This window comes from Diadema antillarum, unplaced genomic scaffold, assembly GCF_040938485.1.
Source record: "Diadema antillarum isolate AM-2024a unplaced genomic scaffold, OU_Dant_1.0 scf00000069, whole genome shotgun sequence".
NCBI classification, from domain to species: domain Eukaryota; kingdom Metazoa; phylum Echinodermata; class Echinoidea; order Diadematoida; family Diadematidae; genus Diadema; species Diadema antillarum.
Genome location: NW_027270958.1, coordinates 3,099,966 through 3,121,556, shown reverse-complemented (window position 1 = coordinate 3,121,556; position 21,591 = coordinate 3,099,966). Strand labels below are relative to the sequence as shown.

Genomic DNA, 21,591 nt, shown 5'->3' with positions numbered 1-21,591 from the left:
TGGAAGACTTGCTCTTTCCTGTTACAAGAGTATATACTTACTCTGGATTCCATGTCTGTAACTGATCCACAGTGCCATAGTGGCATAGACTGCATATGGATTTTATGTGTGTGTGTGTGTGTGTGTGTGTGTGTGTGTTTACCTGCACTTCTTCAACGGAGTGAAAGTGTTTACAAGGAATGCTAAGACTGGTCTGTGTTTTCATCTCTGTAGACAACTCGATATGGGTGGTATTATAATGCTGTGGAAAGGAGGGATACATATTGAGTGGAATTGATCGACATAGTTAATTGTAATCATCATCCTTGCCATCATATACTAGTATCGGTACAACAAAATGTAATGATCTCTCAAGTAGGTTTGATGTATTTAACTAGTCTGGTAGATTTCTTCTCAATATTTCGATTTATTTGTATGTTTTCACTTCCATGACAATTCACTTCAATTAAGTGTTCATGAAACGAAGTCGAAGTATTCATAAATAACCATGATCCAATTACTCAGTGTCTGAGTTCGTAGGATACAACAGAATGTATATTGGAAGTGAAAGTTTTCTTTTGAATGTGTATATATTCAAAACAAAAGTTCCTTATTGCAGAATTCATTTATGATAGGACAAACAAAGTTGTCTCTGCCATGCTTCTCTATTTTGATGATGAGTCTCTTTGTTGAAAATGAAATTTCATTAGCAAATTCATAATGTGTATCTATCCATGGACAAAACACTCGTCTTTTCCCGGATAGGGATGGCACTTTGAGAAGCATCAAGAAATGAAGACAGGATATTGAATTTAATCAATGGCTGTCCATTTTAGAGAGTCATGTAGTATGATGTGAATTTCATATTTGAAAATGGACTTGGTTGAATTTTAATTATGACACTGTCTTAAGACATGTCTGTCTTCCTCTTTGCTCATAACATTGAGATGCAACTGTATGTGATTTGTCGTGCTGGGATGCTTTGCAGACCTATTCTCTATCTAGAGGATTTATTTTTTACAGAAATAATGTTTTCGGTTTCTCTTAATTCAAAGATAATGTATGCCCAAGGGGGGGGGGGGAATTGTCAGTCTATGACAGGCTACCTCAAGAGACATTAGACGGTTTCACTGGTGGTGTCGAGATCATTCTTTGAGGACAATTTCATGGACATTGGTGCGCAAGATAAAAGAATGCGAGAGTTGAAATGCACTTTGCTGTCTATAAATACATTGGGTTATGAACTTTGACCTTCACGAGGAATATCATTTTGACAGAGAGGGATTAGAGAGTTTATGAGATTTGGAGGCATCAGCAGATTGCTGGCACTTTTATTGGTCATGTCTGGATATTTGCAGAGATTCACACAGTCTGGTATTGTGCATGGTCGATGGCATTCTATATCTCAGCTATTTCATGATCGCAGTCGTTTTAGACCCATCTGACTTGTTCCGAAGGGGAGAAGCTAAGAAAAGTTTTGGTTGTGTATGTGACTGCTGTCCAATCATGACATGGTAGTTACTTTGATGGTAATGAAAGTGTGAATAGCATGCAATGAAGGGCATTTTTTCCTTCTCAAGTGCCATCAATGCACTGGAAGTAAATGTCATGGTAATGTTATGACAACGTTATAGTTATCTGTCCTTAAATGAGGACTATCCTTAATGTGACTGTAAGCAAGATAAATAGGGTTTTGAGGGATGCTTGAATTAGCTCTTCTTTGATCGTATGGATGTTTGTGTTTTCTTGTTTTTCCTCATCCATGTTTTGGTTGTGGATATACCTTGCTTTTTTCCAGTATTGCAAGGTGCGTAAATTGTTCTCCTGTCATTGTCGGAGATGATATTCCGGTGTAGCTGGGCTCACTAAAGCCTTCTTTGACTGGAGTCATCCATCACTCAGATTTTACTTGTCTCATAGAAAACAATTAAAAGTTATTTCATTGATTTGTTATCTGTCATAATATGATATTGGTATATCACTGTTTTCGGGTAGTCCTTTAAATGTCTGCTACTCAATCTTTTCAGATATAGTTGGTAATGTTAGATAGTCTCATCTGTTATGGGAGAAACATTGTAAGATATTATACGCTGTATAAGGCAAAAGTCACTTCAGGCATATTTCATGCTATTTTTTGTGAACATGTGTTATATTAATCATTAAGGTGAATGTTTCCTTCTGTTTGGCTAGCAAAAATTAATTCAAAATTTAGTGATGATGAACAATACATATATGTTAGTATAGGCCTATACGCAGGAATTACTTTTCATTGTTCATCGTGGAAATTGCAGTACTTTTTATTCTTTATTTGACTTTATTTACATTATTTGATTTGTATTCTTATTATAGTTTGCACAAAGTACTGTACATCATGAAATGTCATAAAATTTTCCTGCTCTTTTGTTCTTGAGTTATTGTAACGATTTTCGCTCATGTGGTTCTTGTGCCATATTGCATTGCTCATCCAATTTGCCTTAGTATACATAGTACAGATGTACTTATAGTGTATGTAGAAAAGTAAGTTTTTATCAGTGTTTAAACGTGTAAGAAAAAACAGTGGAATGCTCCTGTTACATGTTATAACTGCAGAATATCTTCTTGATAAACTTCATCCTACAGGTCGATCAGCATGTATACCCCATTGAACCGCTTCTGTATACTCCATGTGTTAAATATTTTAATACTTTAAGGATCTATCTGAAAGATATATCTCAAGTAGGTCTGGCTCACTATTCCAGCCATGGGTTTGAAGGACCTCTATAATATATATATATATATATATATATATATACATATATTTATGTGTGTGTGTGTTTGTGTGTGTGTGTGTATCAATTTGTGCAATTATTGTATCTATTGGAGGCTTACAGAATTATCATAAATTTCTATTCATATGAGTAGACACCTGTGGTGTATTTCATCACTTATCACAAATTAATATGGACATACATGTACATTCATGCGTGGTTGATTAGAATTTTGTCAGTATATACTAGTTGGTAAACTTATGACGTTTGTCTGATTGGAACCATGATTCGTCAGGCTTGACACTTCTAGGAAATTATAGAATTTAGATTACATTTTACGGACTTTGTCAGTGAAGAAATAAATCAATTTTTGCACATAATGTGTTATTAGACTTTTAGTATATCTTCCCGTTCTTGTTCCCTATGCCCACGAATCTGTGAAGTAATTCACGTTCAGTTCAGTTCAGTTCACTTTCAGTTCAGTTTATTTTATTTTCGCACGGAACCGGCTTCAGCCAATGGCTGTTCTTCAGCTGGTCCGTGCCCGATAAAATCACAAATACATCATCATACATTGTACAATAACAAACATATCAAACAAACAAAACAAAAATACAATACGTCGATTAAAATAACAAAAAATGCACACAAATACAAAAGTACCAAAAAAAAATTGCCAAACGTTTACCCTCTCCCATCCCCCGTCCATTCATAACATAATACTGAATATTCACATAATATACATTGTATATCTTTATCCATCAAATATGTTTCATAATTAACTATATTTCACCCTTACACCTATACAATAACCTTAAATACAGCAAATGTCTTATTTTTAATATATTCAGGAAGTTGATTCCATTTTATAACATCTCTGTTTGATAAACTCCGTTTTTTTTTTTAATTTGTACGCGGTCTTGCAATTTCTAGATTCTTACATGTATTCCTCAATCCATGATAAAATTCTTTGAATACAAAATATTTCATAAACTCACCAGGCATCATTTCATGGACAATCTTATACATGATATGCAATACATGGTTATCTCTTCGTACTGAAAGATTATCAATATGCAAACATATCTCGACTAGAAAATCTCCACTCTACATTGAGAACCACCCGGAGTGCCCTATTTTGCATTCGTTGTAATTTTTCCAAGTACCCTTTCCCAGCATTCCCCCATATTATTCTACAATAATCAAACTTATTTTGTATTACAGATTTATAAAATGTTAATGCAGTTTGTTGTGTAACATACGGTCTTATTCTTTTTAATAAATATATATCTTTTGCTGTGTTCTTTCTTAAATAATCAATATGTTTACCCCAATTTAAATGCTCATCAATAATAACTCCGAGATACTTGCAGTGCGTAACGCGTTTGAGAGGAATATTCTGAATACATACATCTGGAGTAACTGTTGACTTAATTCGTTTCTTAGCTCCAATCAAAAGAAATTCACATTTTTCACGTATATGCAAGAAAGTGTTTTTTGTTTTGTTTTGGTATTCATTGAATGAGCAAGGAATTGGCACTGCATTCAATTTTGAGTGCTTGTTAGTGAAAGAAAAAAAAAATCTCTGTTTGCGTATCAGTTTTAAACTTTGAGTTTAACTTCAATATAATGTATTACTTCTTTTGCCTGTAAAGCTATATAAAGCTGTGATAAAATATATTGGTACAAAGCAGTGTTTTGTTTTATTTTGTTTCGTTTTGTTTAATCTGATAATCATTGCATGAGCATATAGTTGGAGTCGTGATTGTTCAATCTTATCTATTGGCAGCGAAATTGTCCTGGATATTGTATAGGGTACCAAAGTCACATTTCTAATAATTATGACACTGTGATCATGATATATTGTATTACGTGTGTTATCATTTCAATGTTCATTTCAAATTTAAAAAGGAAGCAAATGCTGTGGAACCATGCTTTTCAAAGTAAATTGTTTAAGCTTTTCATGAAATATGTGATATATTATGCTTCTCTTAGAAGTTATGAAGTATATAATCTACTCGGCAACACAAATGGGAACATATATTGTTTTGTTCTTTTAGTCTTGAGTTTTGCAAGCATTTACGTCGTATTATTTATTCTTAATGTTGCGCGGTACATACCGTTACCAGAACTTTGCTCATATTGTTTCTGACTTAATTCAAGGATCTATCTCTTGAGATAAACATATTCAGTAGAACACGATGGATGAGAAACTGTCGGTTTTTACTTTGAGCTGTGTTTTCCATTCCAAGTTGGGAAAAATTGGGTGTCATAAGCTCTACTGAAAAATTGCAGAAAGAAACAGGAAATGACATGTATTCCTACAAAATAATAATGAATATTACTTCTCTCCTGTGCTCAGTTCTGATTAAATCATCACAATATACAGCTTTAACATCTACTTGTCCTGTATAATATTCTAGTTAGATTTACTCTTGATTCTTTTACAGAAAGCAAAATTAAGAGTTTCGTTGGAAGTTTGGATGACTTCATAATGCTTTAGATAAAAGTTTAGTGTTGATATTTAGATCAGTGACACCAGAGGGTATAATTCATTTTCATTGTAGTATGATTGTTTGTGGGTGATAGAAGGTCATCAAAAGACTTATGAGTAGAAGAAGATATCAATTTATTTGCAAATGAAATTTCTATTAGGTTCACCGCGGGATTCCATCATGTGTGTGATATAATTTATGTTCATATACCATGTATATCATCAATTACTCATTCCACAGCTGTCAGGTGTCCTTTTCCCAGGTTCCCTTTCACTTTACGTATTTCAACGTTCAGATAATTCTCTTTCATTCTTCTCTTCTTCTTCTTCTTTTTTCTCCTGATCTGTCTCACTCGTATCCGTGATGTGAGATTACTGATAAGTGTATAAAGAGTCCTCCGTTTATGTGTGTCCGAGACAGCACACGTTATCCCTTTCACTCCCTCCTTTGGTCCTCCTTTAGGCCATCAAGCTATCTTCTTCTGTTAATTGTTCTCCTCCTCTGTTTCCCGGATAACTCCATTTCCATATTCTGCCAGCAAACATTCAACTCCTCTCTGTTTCCTCTTATACATTCCCAAACCATGCAATGTTGTTCGGTTATAGCCGCACCTAGCCTTCTCCATAGTTATAAATCTCTTTTCATAACCTGTTCTGTCCTCATAGCTATGGACGATTCCACTTTTTACAGAATCTTTGTGTTACTGAAAAAGACATTTGTATTGTAGCAATATTTTTCTTCTTTTTTGTGAATCAATTATGGGTCTGTACGGATCGATCTCTTTTAATTGTTGTCTTCAATGTTCGGTGTCTGAAGTTTGAACCAATTCTCACTCAATATATGACTTGAAAGATACGAATGTAAATCAATAATGATCTTGCTCATTAGAATAATCACCAGCTTTCATTGCTGCGTCCAACATATCAAATAATGATTTGTTTAGTTAAAGTATTATCAGCTTTTCCTCAGTAAATGATCACAATATTTCCATTAACACTGCGTCGGCAAATAAAGAATTGATCATCATGTTTAGTATAGTAAATATTGTTTCCTTGGATTTTCTTTGACATAAAAACATATATATATTGCGTCACTTTAAGGGTGTGTTGCTGTTTTTGTGAGGATTACTTATATTTTGTGCATGTTGTGTGTTTATACATTGAATGAAAAACTGATGTCAAAAGACATTTCAGTACAGTTGGTAATGCTTGACAAATTATTCATCCCATTTAACTACATTGCACTAACCTTGGTGATACCTAAATATGAACATATTACACTGTTGTACAGCTGTATCAACTTTCTTCAGAAAGAGAACCACACCAGGCATGCCAAGGGTGCAGCTGTTGCCACCGTAATGAAAGGAAAGCTGTGTAGCCATGTATATGAGTGTGTAACTGGGGTTCTGCGTCTTAGTATAGCCAAAATGAGTGTGTGTGCATGAACGACTCTTTTTTCGTTGTTGTTGTTTTTTAGGCTGCAGTTATGATCTACAGAATTCTATTATGTTTACTGAATTCTTATGTCGGTTGTTTTGAACGATTACAGTTCATTATTCCGAAGGTTCGCTATTCCGAAGGTCCTTAATTCCGAAAATGAAATAAGGTTCATTATTTCGAAAATGGAATAAACTTTCTTTAGTGACAAAAAATACGGCGTTATAATTTATATATTTCTTTTTTCAAAAAAGGTGAAGAATATTATTCGCAATGAATATTGAATAAAAACGCGCACACACACAAACACACAAGATACATGTATATACTTATCGACGAACTGGAATACAATGGTAATAAATACACTCTGTAATTGTGTTATTGATGAAAAAAAAAAGTATAGTTTTTCTCCTCCTCTGTATTTATCGTCACTCTCCCCGCTCTTATCACTAGCGAGCTTTAGATCTGCGACGCGAACGCTAAGATGACGCAGCCTCCCGGCTTCGACAGTGGAAACAGCTGACTCGTAAACACATAAAACTATGCAGAACGCCATTTTTAAATCTAATTGGCGTCGTTAGAATGAGGGAATCGTGACGTCCCGAAACAATTATCACCAGAAGAAGCTCAAAGACAGAGAGAGAGCAAAAAAAAAAAAAAAAAAAATCACACCTGCGTGTACTGATCACGCCCTTTGAAATGATCCTGTGTGCTCCCCTGCTCATGATAGATCATCCCCGGCTTTCCCATCGTCATAACTACTAGTACTCTACAGAAGCGATGATCCCCCCTCCCCGGCTTCGTCACAGATCATTCAATAGGGAGCTTTAGATTTGCAGCGCGGACGCTTAAGAGACGACACTTGAGCTCGACGTTCACCTCAATCTCCCCTGCGTCGTGCTGAAAAGAAGCTTTAGAAGCAAAATAAAAAGAGAGAAAAAAATAGAGCATGCAAGTACAGTGTATGCTTAAAATCGCAAGCTGGCAAACCTAAAAATGGAAAATCTCCCACATCCCTCCCTCCCCCCCCCCCCCCCCCCCCCCCTCGCTCGCTTCGCTCGCCCGGGCTCGGTCGCTACATGGCAAGCTCGGCAATACCCAGCTCAGCCCCCTGAACCCCCCCCCCCCCTTGGAAAAAAAAGCTAGATCCGCCCTGGTTCATAGGCCTACCCTATGAAAGAGCAGGGAGATGAGACGAGTCTCACCTCCCTGGTCGAGAGTAACTGTATACTAACCATGAAAGCGCGTTAGCAGTAGATACAAAAAGGGTCTAATTATAAGACTTGACGTTTTAATAGATTGGCCAGCCGTTTAGATTTCAGGAGGGGGGGGGGGGTATAGGTGAAGTGAATCGAGCAAAACATGGAAACCGATAAGGTGAAGAACATTATATCGAGTGTTATGTACTTTTTTTCTTTATTTTTTTTTTTTTTAGATCAACGAACCTTTGGAATACTGAACACTATTCGTTTTCTGATTAACTTACCTTCGAAATAACCATAAACCTTTCGAATTAATAAACCTTAATTCGGAATTATTTTTTTCTTTTTTTTTGTCAACGAACCCTATTTATTATTTTCTTGATTAACGAACCTCTCGGTAAAGGGAACTTGAGTATTTCGGAACAGCGAGCAGGGGCGTCACCAGCTTTTTTTCAAGGGGGGTGCGTTTTGACCCTAATGTAACGAGAATTTTTTTTTTTTTTTTTTGGACAGACATTTGGAATATAGGAAGCTCTCAATCCCTAGACTTTTACTGTTTTTGACGGAAACCAAGCGGGGAAAGGGCACCGGCGTAGCTAGGATTTCATCTTGGGGGGGGGGGGAGGGGGGGTGGTGTGTTAGTATGCAAGGGAGCGAGCAAGGGGGGGGGGACTCGTGAAAGTGCCTGTTGTCCCCCCCCCCCCTCCCACGGTGAGAACTTTTTGCATTTTGATGTTGTAAATGGTGCAATTTGATGCAGGCTTTTTGGGTGTTTTATCGACTTGAAACATTCCCACTTGTTTAAGGTAGCAGTACATTTTGATGGAATTTGTTGTTGAACAATGTGCCTATAAACTATATCATTTCAATAAACTTCTTGTATTGATTCTTACACCGCTTATGATGTCATGAACGCGACCGAGCCCGAGCAGGCGGAGAGAGCGAGGGGGGATTTGATGCATGTTTTGCTTGTTTTATCGACTTGAAACAGTCCCACTTGTTTAAAACAAAGTAGTATATTTTGATGTAGATTAATATCGAACAATTTGCCTATAAAATAGTATCATCCAAATAAACTTCCTGTTTTGATATTTACACTGAATATCATGAACGCGGCCAAGCAAGAGCGAGAGGAGTGAGCGAGGGGGAGGATGTGGGAGGGAGTGTCTCCCTCCCACGGTGAGCACTTTTTGATGTTGTAAATGGTGCAATTTGATGCAGGTATTTTGCGTGTTTAATCGACTTGAAACAGTCCCACTTGTTTAAGGCATCAGTACATTTTGAAGTAAATTGTTATTGAACAATTTGCCTATAAATGGTATAATTCAAATAAACTTCTCATGTCATGAACGCGACCGAGCCCGAACAAGTGGAACGAGCAAGGGGGGGGGGGGGGGTTGTGGGAGGGGGTTGTCCCCCTATAAATGGATTATGGAATGACGGTGTGAAACGACAAATTACTGGCAGCAATATCTGGAGAATGGCTTAACGATTACATGCGAGCGAGCTTTAAAATTTTGACATTTTACTGTCCCAAAATTGCTGTTTGCAGCCATATTTTTTTGCTTTGGAAATTAAGGGGGGCGCACCGGGCGCAATTGCTGGCAATTACTGGCAGCAACATCAGGTGAATGACATAACGATTAAATGCGAGTAAGCGAGGAGAGCGAGCTTGAATATTTTGACATTTTACAGTAAAAAAAACTGCCATTATATTTGGAGCTATATTTTTTCGCTCTGGAAACAAAGGGTTGAGGGCGTACCGGCGCAACTGCCAGCAACATCAGGAGAAAGGCATAACAATTAAATGCGAGCGAGCGGAGCGAGCGTGCTTGGATATTTTGACATTTTACAGTAAAAAAAAAAAACATGCCGTTTGTTGCTATATTTTTCGCTTTGGAATTTAAGGGGGGCGCATCGGGCGCAACTCCTAGCAATTACTGGCAGCAATATCAGGAGAGCATGACGATTACATGCGAGCAAGCGGAGCGAGCGAGCTTGAAAATTTTACATTTTACAGTCCAAAAGCTGCCGTTCTTAGCCGTATTTTTTCGCTTTGGAAATTAAGGGAGGGGGCGCACCGAGCGGAACTGCTGGCAATTACTGGCAGCAACATCAGGTGAATTGGCATAAACGATTAAATGCGAGCGAGCGAAGAGAGCGAGCTTGAAAATTTTACATTTTACAGTCCAAAACTTGCCGTCTTAGCCATATTTTTTCGCTTTGGAAATTACAGGAGGGGGGCGCTCCGGGCGGAACTGCTGGCAATTACTGCCAGCAACATCAGGGTGAATTGCTTAACGATTAAATGCAAGCGAGCTTGAAATTTTACATTTTACAGTCCAAAAACTGCCGTTCTTAGCCATAATTTCATTATTTTTTCGCTTTGGAAATTAAGGGAGGGGGCGCACCGGGAGGAACTGCTGGCAATTACTGGCAGCAACATCAGGTAAATTGCATAACGATTCAATGCGAGCGAGCGAAGAGAGCGAGCTTGAAATTTTGACATTTTACAGTAGAAAAACTGCCGTTTGTAGCTATATTTTTTCGCTTTGGAAATTAAGGGGGGGGGGCGCACGGGCGCAACTGCAGACAATTACTGGTAGTAACATCAGGGGATTGCATAAAGATTAAATGCGAGCGAGCTTGAAAATTTTGACATTTACAGTCCCAAAACTGTCATTTGAAGCTATATCTTTTTTTTGCTTCGAATTAAGGGGGGCGCACCGGACGCAACTGCTGGCAATTACTGGCAGCAACATCAGGAGAATTTAAATGCGGGCGAGCGGAGCGAGCGAGCTTGAAAAATTTGACATTTTACAGTCAAAAAACTGCCGTTTGTAGCTATATATATATATTTTTTTTTTGCAGTATAAGGGGGAGGGGGGGCGCACCGGGTGGAGCTGCTGCAATTACTGGCAGCAACTTCAGGAGAATGGCATTACGACTAAATGCCAGCAAGCGGAGCCAGCGAGCTTGAAAATTTTGACATTTTGCAGTCAAAAATTGCCGTTTGTAGCTATACTTTTTTCGCTTTGGAAATTAAGAGGGGGCGGGTGGGGGGGGGGGGGGGACGCCCGTGTGCCCCTCCCCCTGGATCCGCACTGGTAGTCAAGGGTGTCGGTTTATGTTCATGACTGGGGGAGGTATGACCAGCGAGGTGGCGTCGAAGTGACCAAGCATGGGAAGGATGTCCAAAATCTATCTAAATAGTAAACACTGTGTAGAATATTACTGTGAGTCTTGTACTAGTAGATATGTATAAAATCATTGCTGCCAGAACCAGGGGTGCGAATTGTTTTTGCCTACGATTTTTTTTTGTCCCCGATGCAAAATTTCAAAAAATAAATAAATAAATGAAAGTAATAATTATTCAGGGTCCGGCGTTGAGGTCGCTCGCAGACTGATTTTCTTTTCTTTTTAAGGGTCTGAAGGGTGGTGCGTTCGCACCCAACGCACCCCCCCCCCCCCCCCCCCCCACCGGTGACGCCATGACGAGCGTTAGCCTTCGGATTAAACGAACCTTCATTTTCGGATTGATTAACTTTCTGATGTAATAATGAACATTACCCAGTGGAGGGGAATAATGTGCACAATGTATAGTAGGTGAAGGGAAAGAACATAGAGAAAATTCGGACAACTTGTCCCAGCGAACAGGGCTGGTCCAGCTTTGACAGTCCTTACAAGCCCTTTTAGTCTACACTTGAAGGGTTTGTTTGCAAAAACCGAGAAGTCCATTTTTGAAGATTTTGACGTACGATCTCTGTTATAAAGTACAAAATAATACCCTTTAAATGATATATTGGTCACTACATATAAAGGTATATTTTTGAAGTTATGGTCAAAAGAAGCAAACATTTTCTTATTATTCTCTTATTTTTCTTGACCTTTAACCGCAAATATCTCCATTTAGCAAATATGGACTTATCGGTTTTTGCAAACAAACTCTTCACTTGTACTGCTTACTTGTACTCGACTTGATGATATAAAGAATGTGAAATTATTTTTCAGAAATGAACAGAAACTTGACTTATTATGAATTAAGAGAGGGGGAGAGAAACAGAGATAGAAACAAAACAGACAGACAGACAGACAGACAGACAGACGACAGACAGACAGACAGACAGACAGACAGACAGACAGACAGACAGACAGAGAGACAGACAGACAGACAGACAGACAGACAGAGAGAGACAGAGAAGGGACCAAGGCAACAGGCCCTAGGGTTACGGTAAGTGCTAAAACGCGCTACGGAGAGATCTAGAGAAAGGAAAGTGTTATTGCGCCATCTGTAGACCGTTTTTTTCCAGAAGGCAAATGTTGCGTGCATTATGTTGAAGCAGTGATGCCACGGATGAGGACATCGAGAACCATGCTACAGAGCCTGCGTTGTCCAGGGAAGAAATCCGAGAAGCACAAGATCAAGACCTAACAATCAGCCCTGTTCTAACTGCAAAAAGGCAAAACAGGTTCCCATCTCGTAAATCTCAAATGAGCATGACCCACAGTACTAAGAGTCTTCTCCATGAATGGAGAAACCTTGAGATAAGCGAGGACGGCATCCTGTATCGCAAGACCACCAACCGAAACCAGATGCTTCTACCGAAGGTCTACCACAGCCTGGTGTTGAGCCAACTGCATGACGAGATGAGGCACCAAGGGGCTGAACGAGTCCTGTCACTCCTACGGGACCGATTCTTCTGGCCCTACATGCAGCGAGATGTAGAAAAGTATACCAGCAGCATGTGTACTTGCCTGAAGGACAAGAAACCGACCAAGAATACACGGGCACCATTACACCAAATAACCACAACTCAACCATTCGAACTGGTGTCGTTAGACTTCCTTCATCTTGAGAGAAGCACAGGAGGCTATGAGTAAATTCTGGTCATTGTAGACGACTTTACCAGGTTTGCTCAAGCCTATCCAACTACGAACAAGAGTGGGAAAACTGCAGCCGACAAGTTCTTCAATGATTATGTCCTTCGCTTCGGGCTCCCGAAAAGAATCCATCATGACCAAGGACGGGAATTCGAGAACAAGTTCTTTGCCCAGCTCTGCAAACATACTGGAATTGCCCGCTCTCACACGACACCCTACCATCCTTAGGGAAACGGGAAAGTCGAAAGAATGAACCGAACGATCCACGGAATGCTCCGGACACTGACAGACACAGAAAAATCCTGTTGGAGAGACCATGTAAACAAAGTCGTCCATGCTTATAACTGCACCAGACATTCTGCCACAGGATACTCACCATTCTTGCTCCTGTATGGACGATCACCCCGCCTTCCTGTTGATCTTGCCTTTGGGTTGAAGAATAATGAAGACAAAAACGCACCTAAGAACCACTCTGAGTATGTTGCGAAATGGCGAGATCAAATGACAGAGGCATACAAACTTGCTTCTAGACGGATAGCCTCTGCTGCAGACCGGAACAAACAGTTCTATGATCAGAAGGTTCACAGCTCTATATTGTCCCCAGGTGACAGAGTGTTGGTGAAGAATTTGGCTCCAGCGAGTGGCCCTGGAAAACTTCGCGGGTACTGGGAAGATAGGGTCTACATAGTCATTTCCCAGAAATATGAGATGCCAGTGTATGAGATAGCACCAGAAAAAGGAAAAGGGAGAACTAGGGTTCTTCACAGGAACCATCTTCGGCCGTGCGACTATCTCGAAGAATCCCCACCCATCGGTCAACATGTCTCGCAGCCTCACTACAGACCAAATTCCACAAATAGAACCCCTAGGAAAGTGAAAAGGACTCGACCACCATCGCCCTTACTTGACTCAGACTCTGGGGACTCAGAGACTGAATACTATATGGAATTCATGCGGCGTCATGTGCCCATTGATCCCCAAAATGACAAGGAAGTCCCACCACCAAATACCCAACCAGTTGAAAATGAGGAAACCGAACCTCAACCCCCAGATGACAGTGAGGTAGATAACATGAATGATACTGATGATAACCAAGATGAAGTTATTGTTCAGCCTCAAGAAGAGCAAAATGAAAATGGTCAAGTTCAGCCCCCAGAAGTTGTTGCTCAAGACGATCCCCTGCCTCCCCAAGATGCATCACCCTCATTAGAAAGGAGGACTTCTAGCCGTAACAAGAGACCTCCCACTTTGCTGACATATGACCAATTGGGACAGCCTTCATCAAATGTGCTACATTTAAACAACATGAATGCCCATACTTACCAATGGCCCAATGCCCACCCACCATATCAGCCCACACAGAGATCCAATCAACCGATGCAGCACGAGTTCAACTACCAACCGCATGTGGAGACACCCCAGCCTCCTCTCCAATTCTCCAATCTTCCTCCTATATCTCTTTCCAAACTAGTATACCACAAATTTTCAGCACCAAACTCTCCCCCAATTCCTTGGTAACCGCTACGCACCAAGGATGAGCTTTCGCTAAATTCTGGCCTAAGATAGAACCGATATCCACCATAGCCCGAGTGTTCATCTGTGGGACTGAAGGGGAAAATCAACTCTGTAGAGCTAATGATGAGGCCGACCCAACTACCACATGAAGCTAGGACCCGAATTTTCAACAATGCCCCCAGAAACGAGGACATTTCATTGGGAATAATAAGAAAAAGATTGACAGAACTCTGACAGTTTTTATAACGACTGTTGTAATATAAATTTGATGTCCGATTTGACGGAGAAAACAAGAAGGGAAAGATGAGAGATGAAGAACAAACCTATGCGCAAGGTTTACAGGGAAAGGAATCGGGACCCACAAGTACGACGGACAATACATGATGAAATGCATTGTTAGTTATGTTATTTTGTTATGCATGAATTGTGTCAAGACGAAATGTCCTGATCCCCCTTTTTTTTTTTCGTTATTATAGGATTGATGTGTACCAAATTGTACAGAAGTGCAGAACCTACCTGTTAAACCAGAATTTTTTTTTTAATTTAATGGCTTGCACCCAACTGGGCTTGATGTGCACCCCCGGGTTAGGTCAAGTCATAATGGTTCCGGTAAATCGGAGTGATACTGGAAGCGAGGAGGAGATATTCCTCATTGTGGTTAATAGGGTAGTTACTCCAAGTGGTACAATCAGAACACATTGGTTGATATGAAAGATAATCATTAAGACTGTTTTGTTTCAATACTTTGTTTAGGAAAATGTATGTAATGTCGTGGAAGACATTATTTTAAGAGGGGAGAGATGTGAGACCATAAGGAGATTATTGCCCCCCCCCCCATTTTTTTAAGATATAACACCTGCAATATGTATTCCATTTCATAAAGATACCTAACACGTTTATACCTAAGATGCCTAACAAGTGTGAAAGTTAGATTCACACCCCTAAAACAAAATGGAAGAGTCAAGAATGTTGAGAGGAAAGAGTGACGTGGAAGCTGAGGAGGGTGATGATGAAGCCACACTTCGCCATGCCATCTCATTCTAACCAGACCGTCTCTCCTCGCCTCTTTTTCCAGCGAGTCCAGTGAGCTTATTTCCTAAAAGACCCTTGCCACATTGGCACAGGGCTTACATACTTAAACACAGTACGGTATTTGCTGAACTAATGTTGTGCCTTGCTAGAAATGCTGAAAAAAAAAAAAAAAAAAAAACAGCTAAAACTTGTTTTCTCCTCAGCGTTTGAAAATGGCTAAAAACTGCCTGAACATATATAAATGTAACAAGTTGGCAAACAGCATACCACATTGAACTGGGTGTTCAGCATAGTAAAAGCACACACACACACACACACACACACACACACAAAATGTATTGCCAAACCACATCAATTAAAACATCACAAGGTCATCTTAATGAGCCAGCATTACTTTCCTACCATAAACATGACATGTGACCTCATGACTTTCTCCATTAAAAAGGATCATGCTGTTTTTATTGCATGAAAGAGATGTCAAGGAAAAACTTATCAAGTTGATACCCAATGAGGATAGTCTCTTGATTCAGATGGACCCCAAAACCCCCAACACTTTTTTTTTTTGCATTAAATGGGTTTTGAGGAACTTTCTGATTATCAATCTTCAGTACTTCAAGCTTATAGTTAATCATTCTCTAGTAACTGGAAAAAAAATATCATCAATTGTCAGAGCATATATACTTGAAGTCAATTGGTACATTTTTAAAGAATTTATAACTGTTATAAAGTGAAACAAGTGTGATTAGTTACCCTGATATTCATCACAAAGCAATGTGTATTATGAAAGAAATTACTGAAATACAAGGAGGAATACAAGAAACTTTAAGGCTCTCTATTTGCAGATTCATTCAAATCATTTTGTGCACCTCAATGGCCCGAGGTCATAATATACCACATTCTCTCCTGTAAAATGCCAAGCTCCTTTCCACTGCTTCATCATATGTGTAGAGTGGTTCATAGCCCAAGCATCTATGGGCTCCTTCATAGCTGAAGTAGTAGACTCCATGAACATAGGATACTGTGGTTGTAGTGACAAAGAGCTTCAGTCTCAAGAAAGGTTGTAACAACCATGCCACAATTTCAACCAGAGTTGCCAGAATGTAGAGAAACCAGTATGGCACGGTGAAGGTGGACATCTTGGCTCCAACACCTATAACAAATGGTGTGAAAAAATCACTGATCTTACCAATGGGAGTGTCGTCAGTGACAAAGAAAGCTTGACCTGATACTAGCTCCTCAGTAGATGGCTTCATTAACTCCTTAATAGCCAGGATGTGAGCCCAAGCTACATTGCCTGCATAGGTACATTGATAGCGGGAAACTTTGTTGCCCATCTGCACCATGGTGCCATACTTGCTACACTGCTGAAGCACCCCACTATTATAGGAATCTGCCTCACCATATACAGGTGTTGGTCTCAGAGCACAGGTTTGGAGTCGTTTGCCATTCTGCAAGATCAAGTTATTTGCCTTCAACACGAGTTTCTCTGCTTCATATTTGGTGGTTGCATACAAGCCAAAGTGGTGATGTTGAGGGATGCCTAAAGTTGTCTCAGTGCCACTCTCTATTGGCTCCTGACCAATAACAACATCCACAGTGCTGGTGTAGATGAGGTACTCTATGTTGTTATCAATACACGCCTGAAGAACATTCTCAGATCCTGTAGAAAAACAAAATGAAATGTACACCCACTTATTAACATTCACATGATTGAGTAACACAAAAATAGTATAAACACCATCACAGATCAATTTGATGGATTCCAGAAGGAAAGGTCTCTGATTTCTTTTGTTACACTACACCTTCCATACACAGAGCCCTACAAAAAAAAACAAAAAAAAAACATACAAACAAACAAACAAACAAATTGAGAGTTGAGAGCTCCAGTAGATGGACAGACCTTGGGCTGTCTTTCTTTCTTTATTAAAATGCCTTCATCATGATCTAGCTCATATGGGTGTGGTTCGTTTTTTTCTCTCTCTCTTGCAGTAAAATTATTACAAATATTTCACTGCCTTTGAGCTTCGGAACCACACAAAGCCTTCTATACAGTATAAATCAATATGTTTAAATATCAAAGTTTATATGTACACAGTCAAGTGGGGAGGGGGCTTTTAAAAATCCATTTTGTATAATTTCATAATCACAGTGTACCAGTGAGAGAGTAGAGCAGTATGAAGTGACTGATTTCCAGTGCAGGGATAAATTTTGAGCAGGCATGTACATTGGTTTACTGCAACCAGCCGAGTAATAATATGATATAAAATGTATTTTATTTTTTGTATACTTTTGTTTTTTAATAGAATACCCATTAAAAGCTTTGCATGCTCGCCATAATCACTGAATATTTGGTTTAATTGTAAATAATATTGCTTAATTAAACAAGTGCATATTGTGTGACAGAACCAGGTCTACAAACTTATCTGATGGCATACTCAGAAAATCACTGACATGTTACAACAGACAGCTGATACTAGTGTGAGATTCAGACCTACATTGTATGTGGTAAATTTTAAATGAGCGTTTCCCTTTACCTTGAATATTGCTGGCCCGTAGAAGCTCAGTATCAGGTATGGGGGAGACATCAATATAGCCTGCAGTATGAATGACGACAGTAGCATCACGACAAACCTTCCTGATTTCATCCAGGGCTAACAAGTCTCCTTGCACATGGCTCAATGTGGCACCAGGCTTCACTACTGTCGTGGGTAAAGTTAGGACAACAAAAGTCAGATAACGGTTGGAAAACAAGATCCTAGCAGACTATCACAATGGCGTATCAGAAGTCATCCTATGATAGGATGAATTCTGATACACAATTGTCCAGAGGATTACATCTGGTGTTTAATTTTGATCACACCGAGAACTATATAATGTAATTTTTATACAAGGATGGAATAAAAATAATCAGTCTAACTCACAGAGACTACAAAACTGAGTCGAAGTGAAAAATCTTTTCTTGAAAGACTGACTTTCGACAGAAAAAAGAATGCTGACAAAAGTTACGAAAGAAAATGTCAATCTGGTTTTTAATTGACAATGTAGGCTGGACTGTACAGTACTGGTTGAGGTGGGGATTCATGTTTTGAACATTCTTAAGTAAGATAATGTGAAACCTCTTATGAAATATGAAAGAGCATGTAATTTTAAGAAGGATTCAACATTTATTTGATGAAAATTGTTTTTCAAAAGGCTGAGATATCCAAAAAAGTGATAATAATAAAAGGTGACATGCCACAACTTTATTAGGATCTCTTAATTTCACCTTGTTTTTGGATATCTCAGCCATTTCAAAACCGATTTTCATCAAATAAACTTTTGATACCCCTTAGAATTGCATGCTCTTTGACATCTCATAGAGTGGTTTCTGAATATATCTCACAAAACGTAAAAAGCTGAATCCTCACCTTGACCAGAACTGTACACACCCTTTGAATTAAATTAAAAAAAAAAAATAAATTACCTTGTAACTCTGGACACCAGTGGAAAGGTTTCAGGTCAAAGGTGCGGACTTCCCGAACCAGAAACTCTCCCTGTTCCAAGATCTGTTTCACAATGTGCTGACCAAGGAATCCTGATCCACCAGTGACTACCACTACCTCACCCTCTGGACTCTGCATCATTCCAGTCAGTCTGTAGGGGAATATCACTGAATGTTCTTAATACAACAGATTACCAAATCATGTACTGGGTAACAGTATACAGAACATTTCATTAGTACCATCTCCCAGGTAACTAACCAAGAGTATGACTAATAATACAGGTCAGGCTGCAATAGTGTGTGTATGGGGGGGGGGGGGGTGCACAGGTGCAGACCAAAGACACACACACACACACACATTTCTTTTTTTCTTTTTCTTTTTTTCATGTGAGCAGCTAGGGCATCACCATCTTGATGGAGAGTTAACAGACTCTTTTTTTTTTTTCTTATTGTTCTATGAGCTCACAAGGTATGCACATTGATGAAAAAGCTTACCATCAAACCAGAATAACCAGAATAATCTCTTATATAACCAGTTAAAATACTACAGTAGTAGTGCAAGGGCATCAGGAAGATACTCTGGTGTAGTGTTCCATTATGACCCAGAGAATGCCACTCCTGATAAGTGATAGAAAGGAATATATTATTATTAATAAATTTACGCAATGCCTATTAACGATTTATGGATGCTACACATCACATGACAATGGATTGTATATCCACCTACCAGATTAGGTGAATTTCAAAGCAGGATCTACCACATGTATTAATAATCAAGACAGCTTGGCAGGACCGGGGGGGGGGGGGGGGGGGGGGGGGGGGGGGGGGGGGGGGGGGGGGGGGGGGGCGTTTCATCAACGAGTTCGTCGGAGGTTTTCACCGACAAATTTGCTATCAGCCAATCAGATGCAAGGATTTCAGTAGCTTTTAACAGTTGTCAGTGTAAATCACTGACAAAAAGTTTCATGAAACACCCCCCTGGTTGTCACTCACTGATGACATATGAGACAGAAGATCCGTCTGTCTGGAGGAGTCTTTTATTTTCATTGACGTTATCACTCTCCTTGTCACCTTGAGGTGATCCGTAAAGCCAGACGCAGTCTCTCCGCAGAACATATCCCTGACGACCAGATACAGACCGATCTTTTGGTCAATGATGACTTATTATAAAAAAAATATATATCACAACAAGCATGATGATGAACAGGACATCCTTACATTAACAACAGTACAATGAACTGTGAAACCTTCAGTGCAGTGCATCCAGTGCTCAGTATGAGGAGCAAGGCAGAAAAGGACCGGTTTGTATGGTATTATGGATTACACATGTATCGGCTGTAATATGTACTAGTTAAATCTACCAAATGTAAATACTGTACCAGTTCCATGTATTTTAGGCTCCTCTTGAAAGAGCCGAACAGTAGCACGGCACTCTGGTCTTTGCTTTTAAAACTGTTAAGACAGAAAGATCCGTCTGTCCAGGGTAGTCTTATGTTTTTTGACGCTATATCGCACTCTCCTCGCCGTGAAGCCAGACGCAGTCTCCGCGGAACATATCCCCGACGACCAGACCGATCTTTCGGTCACGTCCTTGCTCTGAGTCTTTTGATTTGGCTGCATGCAAAATACTGTACGTCGGGCCGGGTGGGTGAGCGCTCGGATCGATCGCTATCGCGGCGGCGGGGACGACCGGTGCGGAGCGAGCTGGCGGCGCGCGATTTCACTGTGTCACGCCAAGCTACCTGCATCTGTAACCCAAGATGGCATCATCAACCGGGAAACAGTAAGTGAAGGTTGCTGTAATTCAGTATTACGTGTTCGTTTACAGTGTAATCTCATCTAACCACATACTTCGACTGTGTCAAGTCATTTTCTTCTGAAATTTTCTAGTGAGTCGACTTCATTATCATCACAGAGTCAGAATTATACTATAGCGTAGTCCCAGAGGTAAGGTTTTTTGATGGTGCTACCACGGTGCTCCAGACGGCAGACAATTCGACAAAAGCACATACAACGACGTCCAATCTAGGTCATCTCATGCTAATGTCATGCAGGTGTGTGTAGCATAGATTCTGTACTGTAGCACTCAGTGTGACTGTGTGTAATATTTTATCAATGTTAAGTTATAAATACAATTTCTAAAATTAATTCAATTGTTTATCAATAAAATGACCAATCTACGACTCTCGAGTACAATCATAATCAGTGACAGTCAGTGTAGTGACAACTATAGACATCAATTCTGCAACATGGGAATTACGTGCTGTATTGCCAACATGCAACAATCTTGCATGCTATCTATGTTGTGTTGTGTTGTGTAGTGTACAAAGTAACATCTCCTACCGCGCATTCCCCCCCACTCCGCGGCTCCGGTGCTAGCTCTGAACCGCATGTGTGTTCTCAATTTTTCGGGAAAAGGTACTTGGTACAGTACTTGGTTGTTGGGATCCTCCTGGATACTCGACACTCCCACTGGAGTTTACTGGAGGTGCCGGAGGGTGGACATTTAAACAATCATTCCATTAAGTAACATCTCTCTAAATTTAACTGAATCAGTTGGTGTGATGACAGAAGAAGGAAGTTCATTCAATACTTTAATTGTGCGGGGAAAGAATGAGTTCCTGTGGACTTCCAGTCTGGAGGATGGTACATGTAGGCCTACTTCGAACTGGTGAGAATGTCTGCATCTGCTTCTAATGAGCTTTGGTTTAGTGTGTGATGAATAATCAATATCAAATCTATTGTATACTGTACCTTGTGGTGTACCACTCAAAACTGGATGCCATTCAGAGCTCTATCCATTTACACATACATGCTGAAAAC

The 21,591-nt window shown here is 39.7% G+C and overlaps 1 protein-coding gene across 1 annotated transcript; it reads right to left on the bottom strand.

Moving 5' to 3' along the window:
• Positions 1 to 16,044: 16,044 nt before the first annotated feature.
• On the bottom strand, positions 16,045 to 20,248 carry LOC139716758 (3 beta-hydroxysteroid dehydrogenase type 7-like). The gene is made up of 4 exons (XM_071628292.1): positions 20,148 to 20,248; positions 18,751 to 18,920; positions 17,822 to 17,986; positions 16,045 to 16,947 (listed from the first exon to the last, which is right to left on the bottom strand). Exons 2-4 carry the CDS (start codon positions 18,908 to 18,910, stop codon positions 16,169 to 16,171), a joined length of 1,104 nt encoding a protein of 367 aa, XP_071484393.1. The 5' UTR covers positions 18,911 to 18,920; positions 20,148 to 20,248; the 3' UTR covers positions 16,045 to 16,168.
• Between the last annotated feature and the right edge of the window lie 1,343 nt (positions 20,249 to 21,591).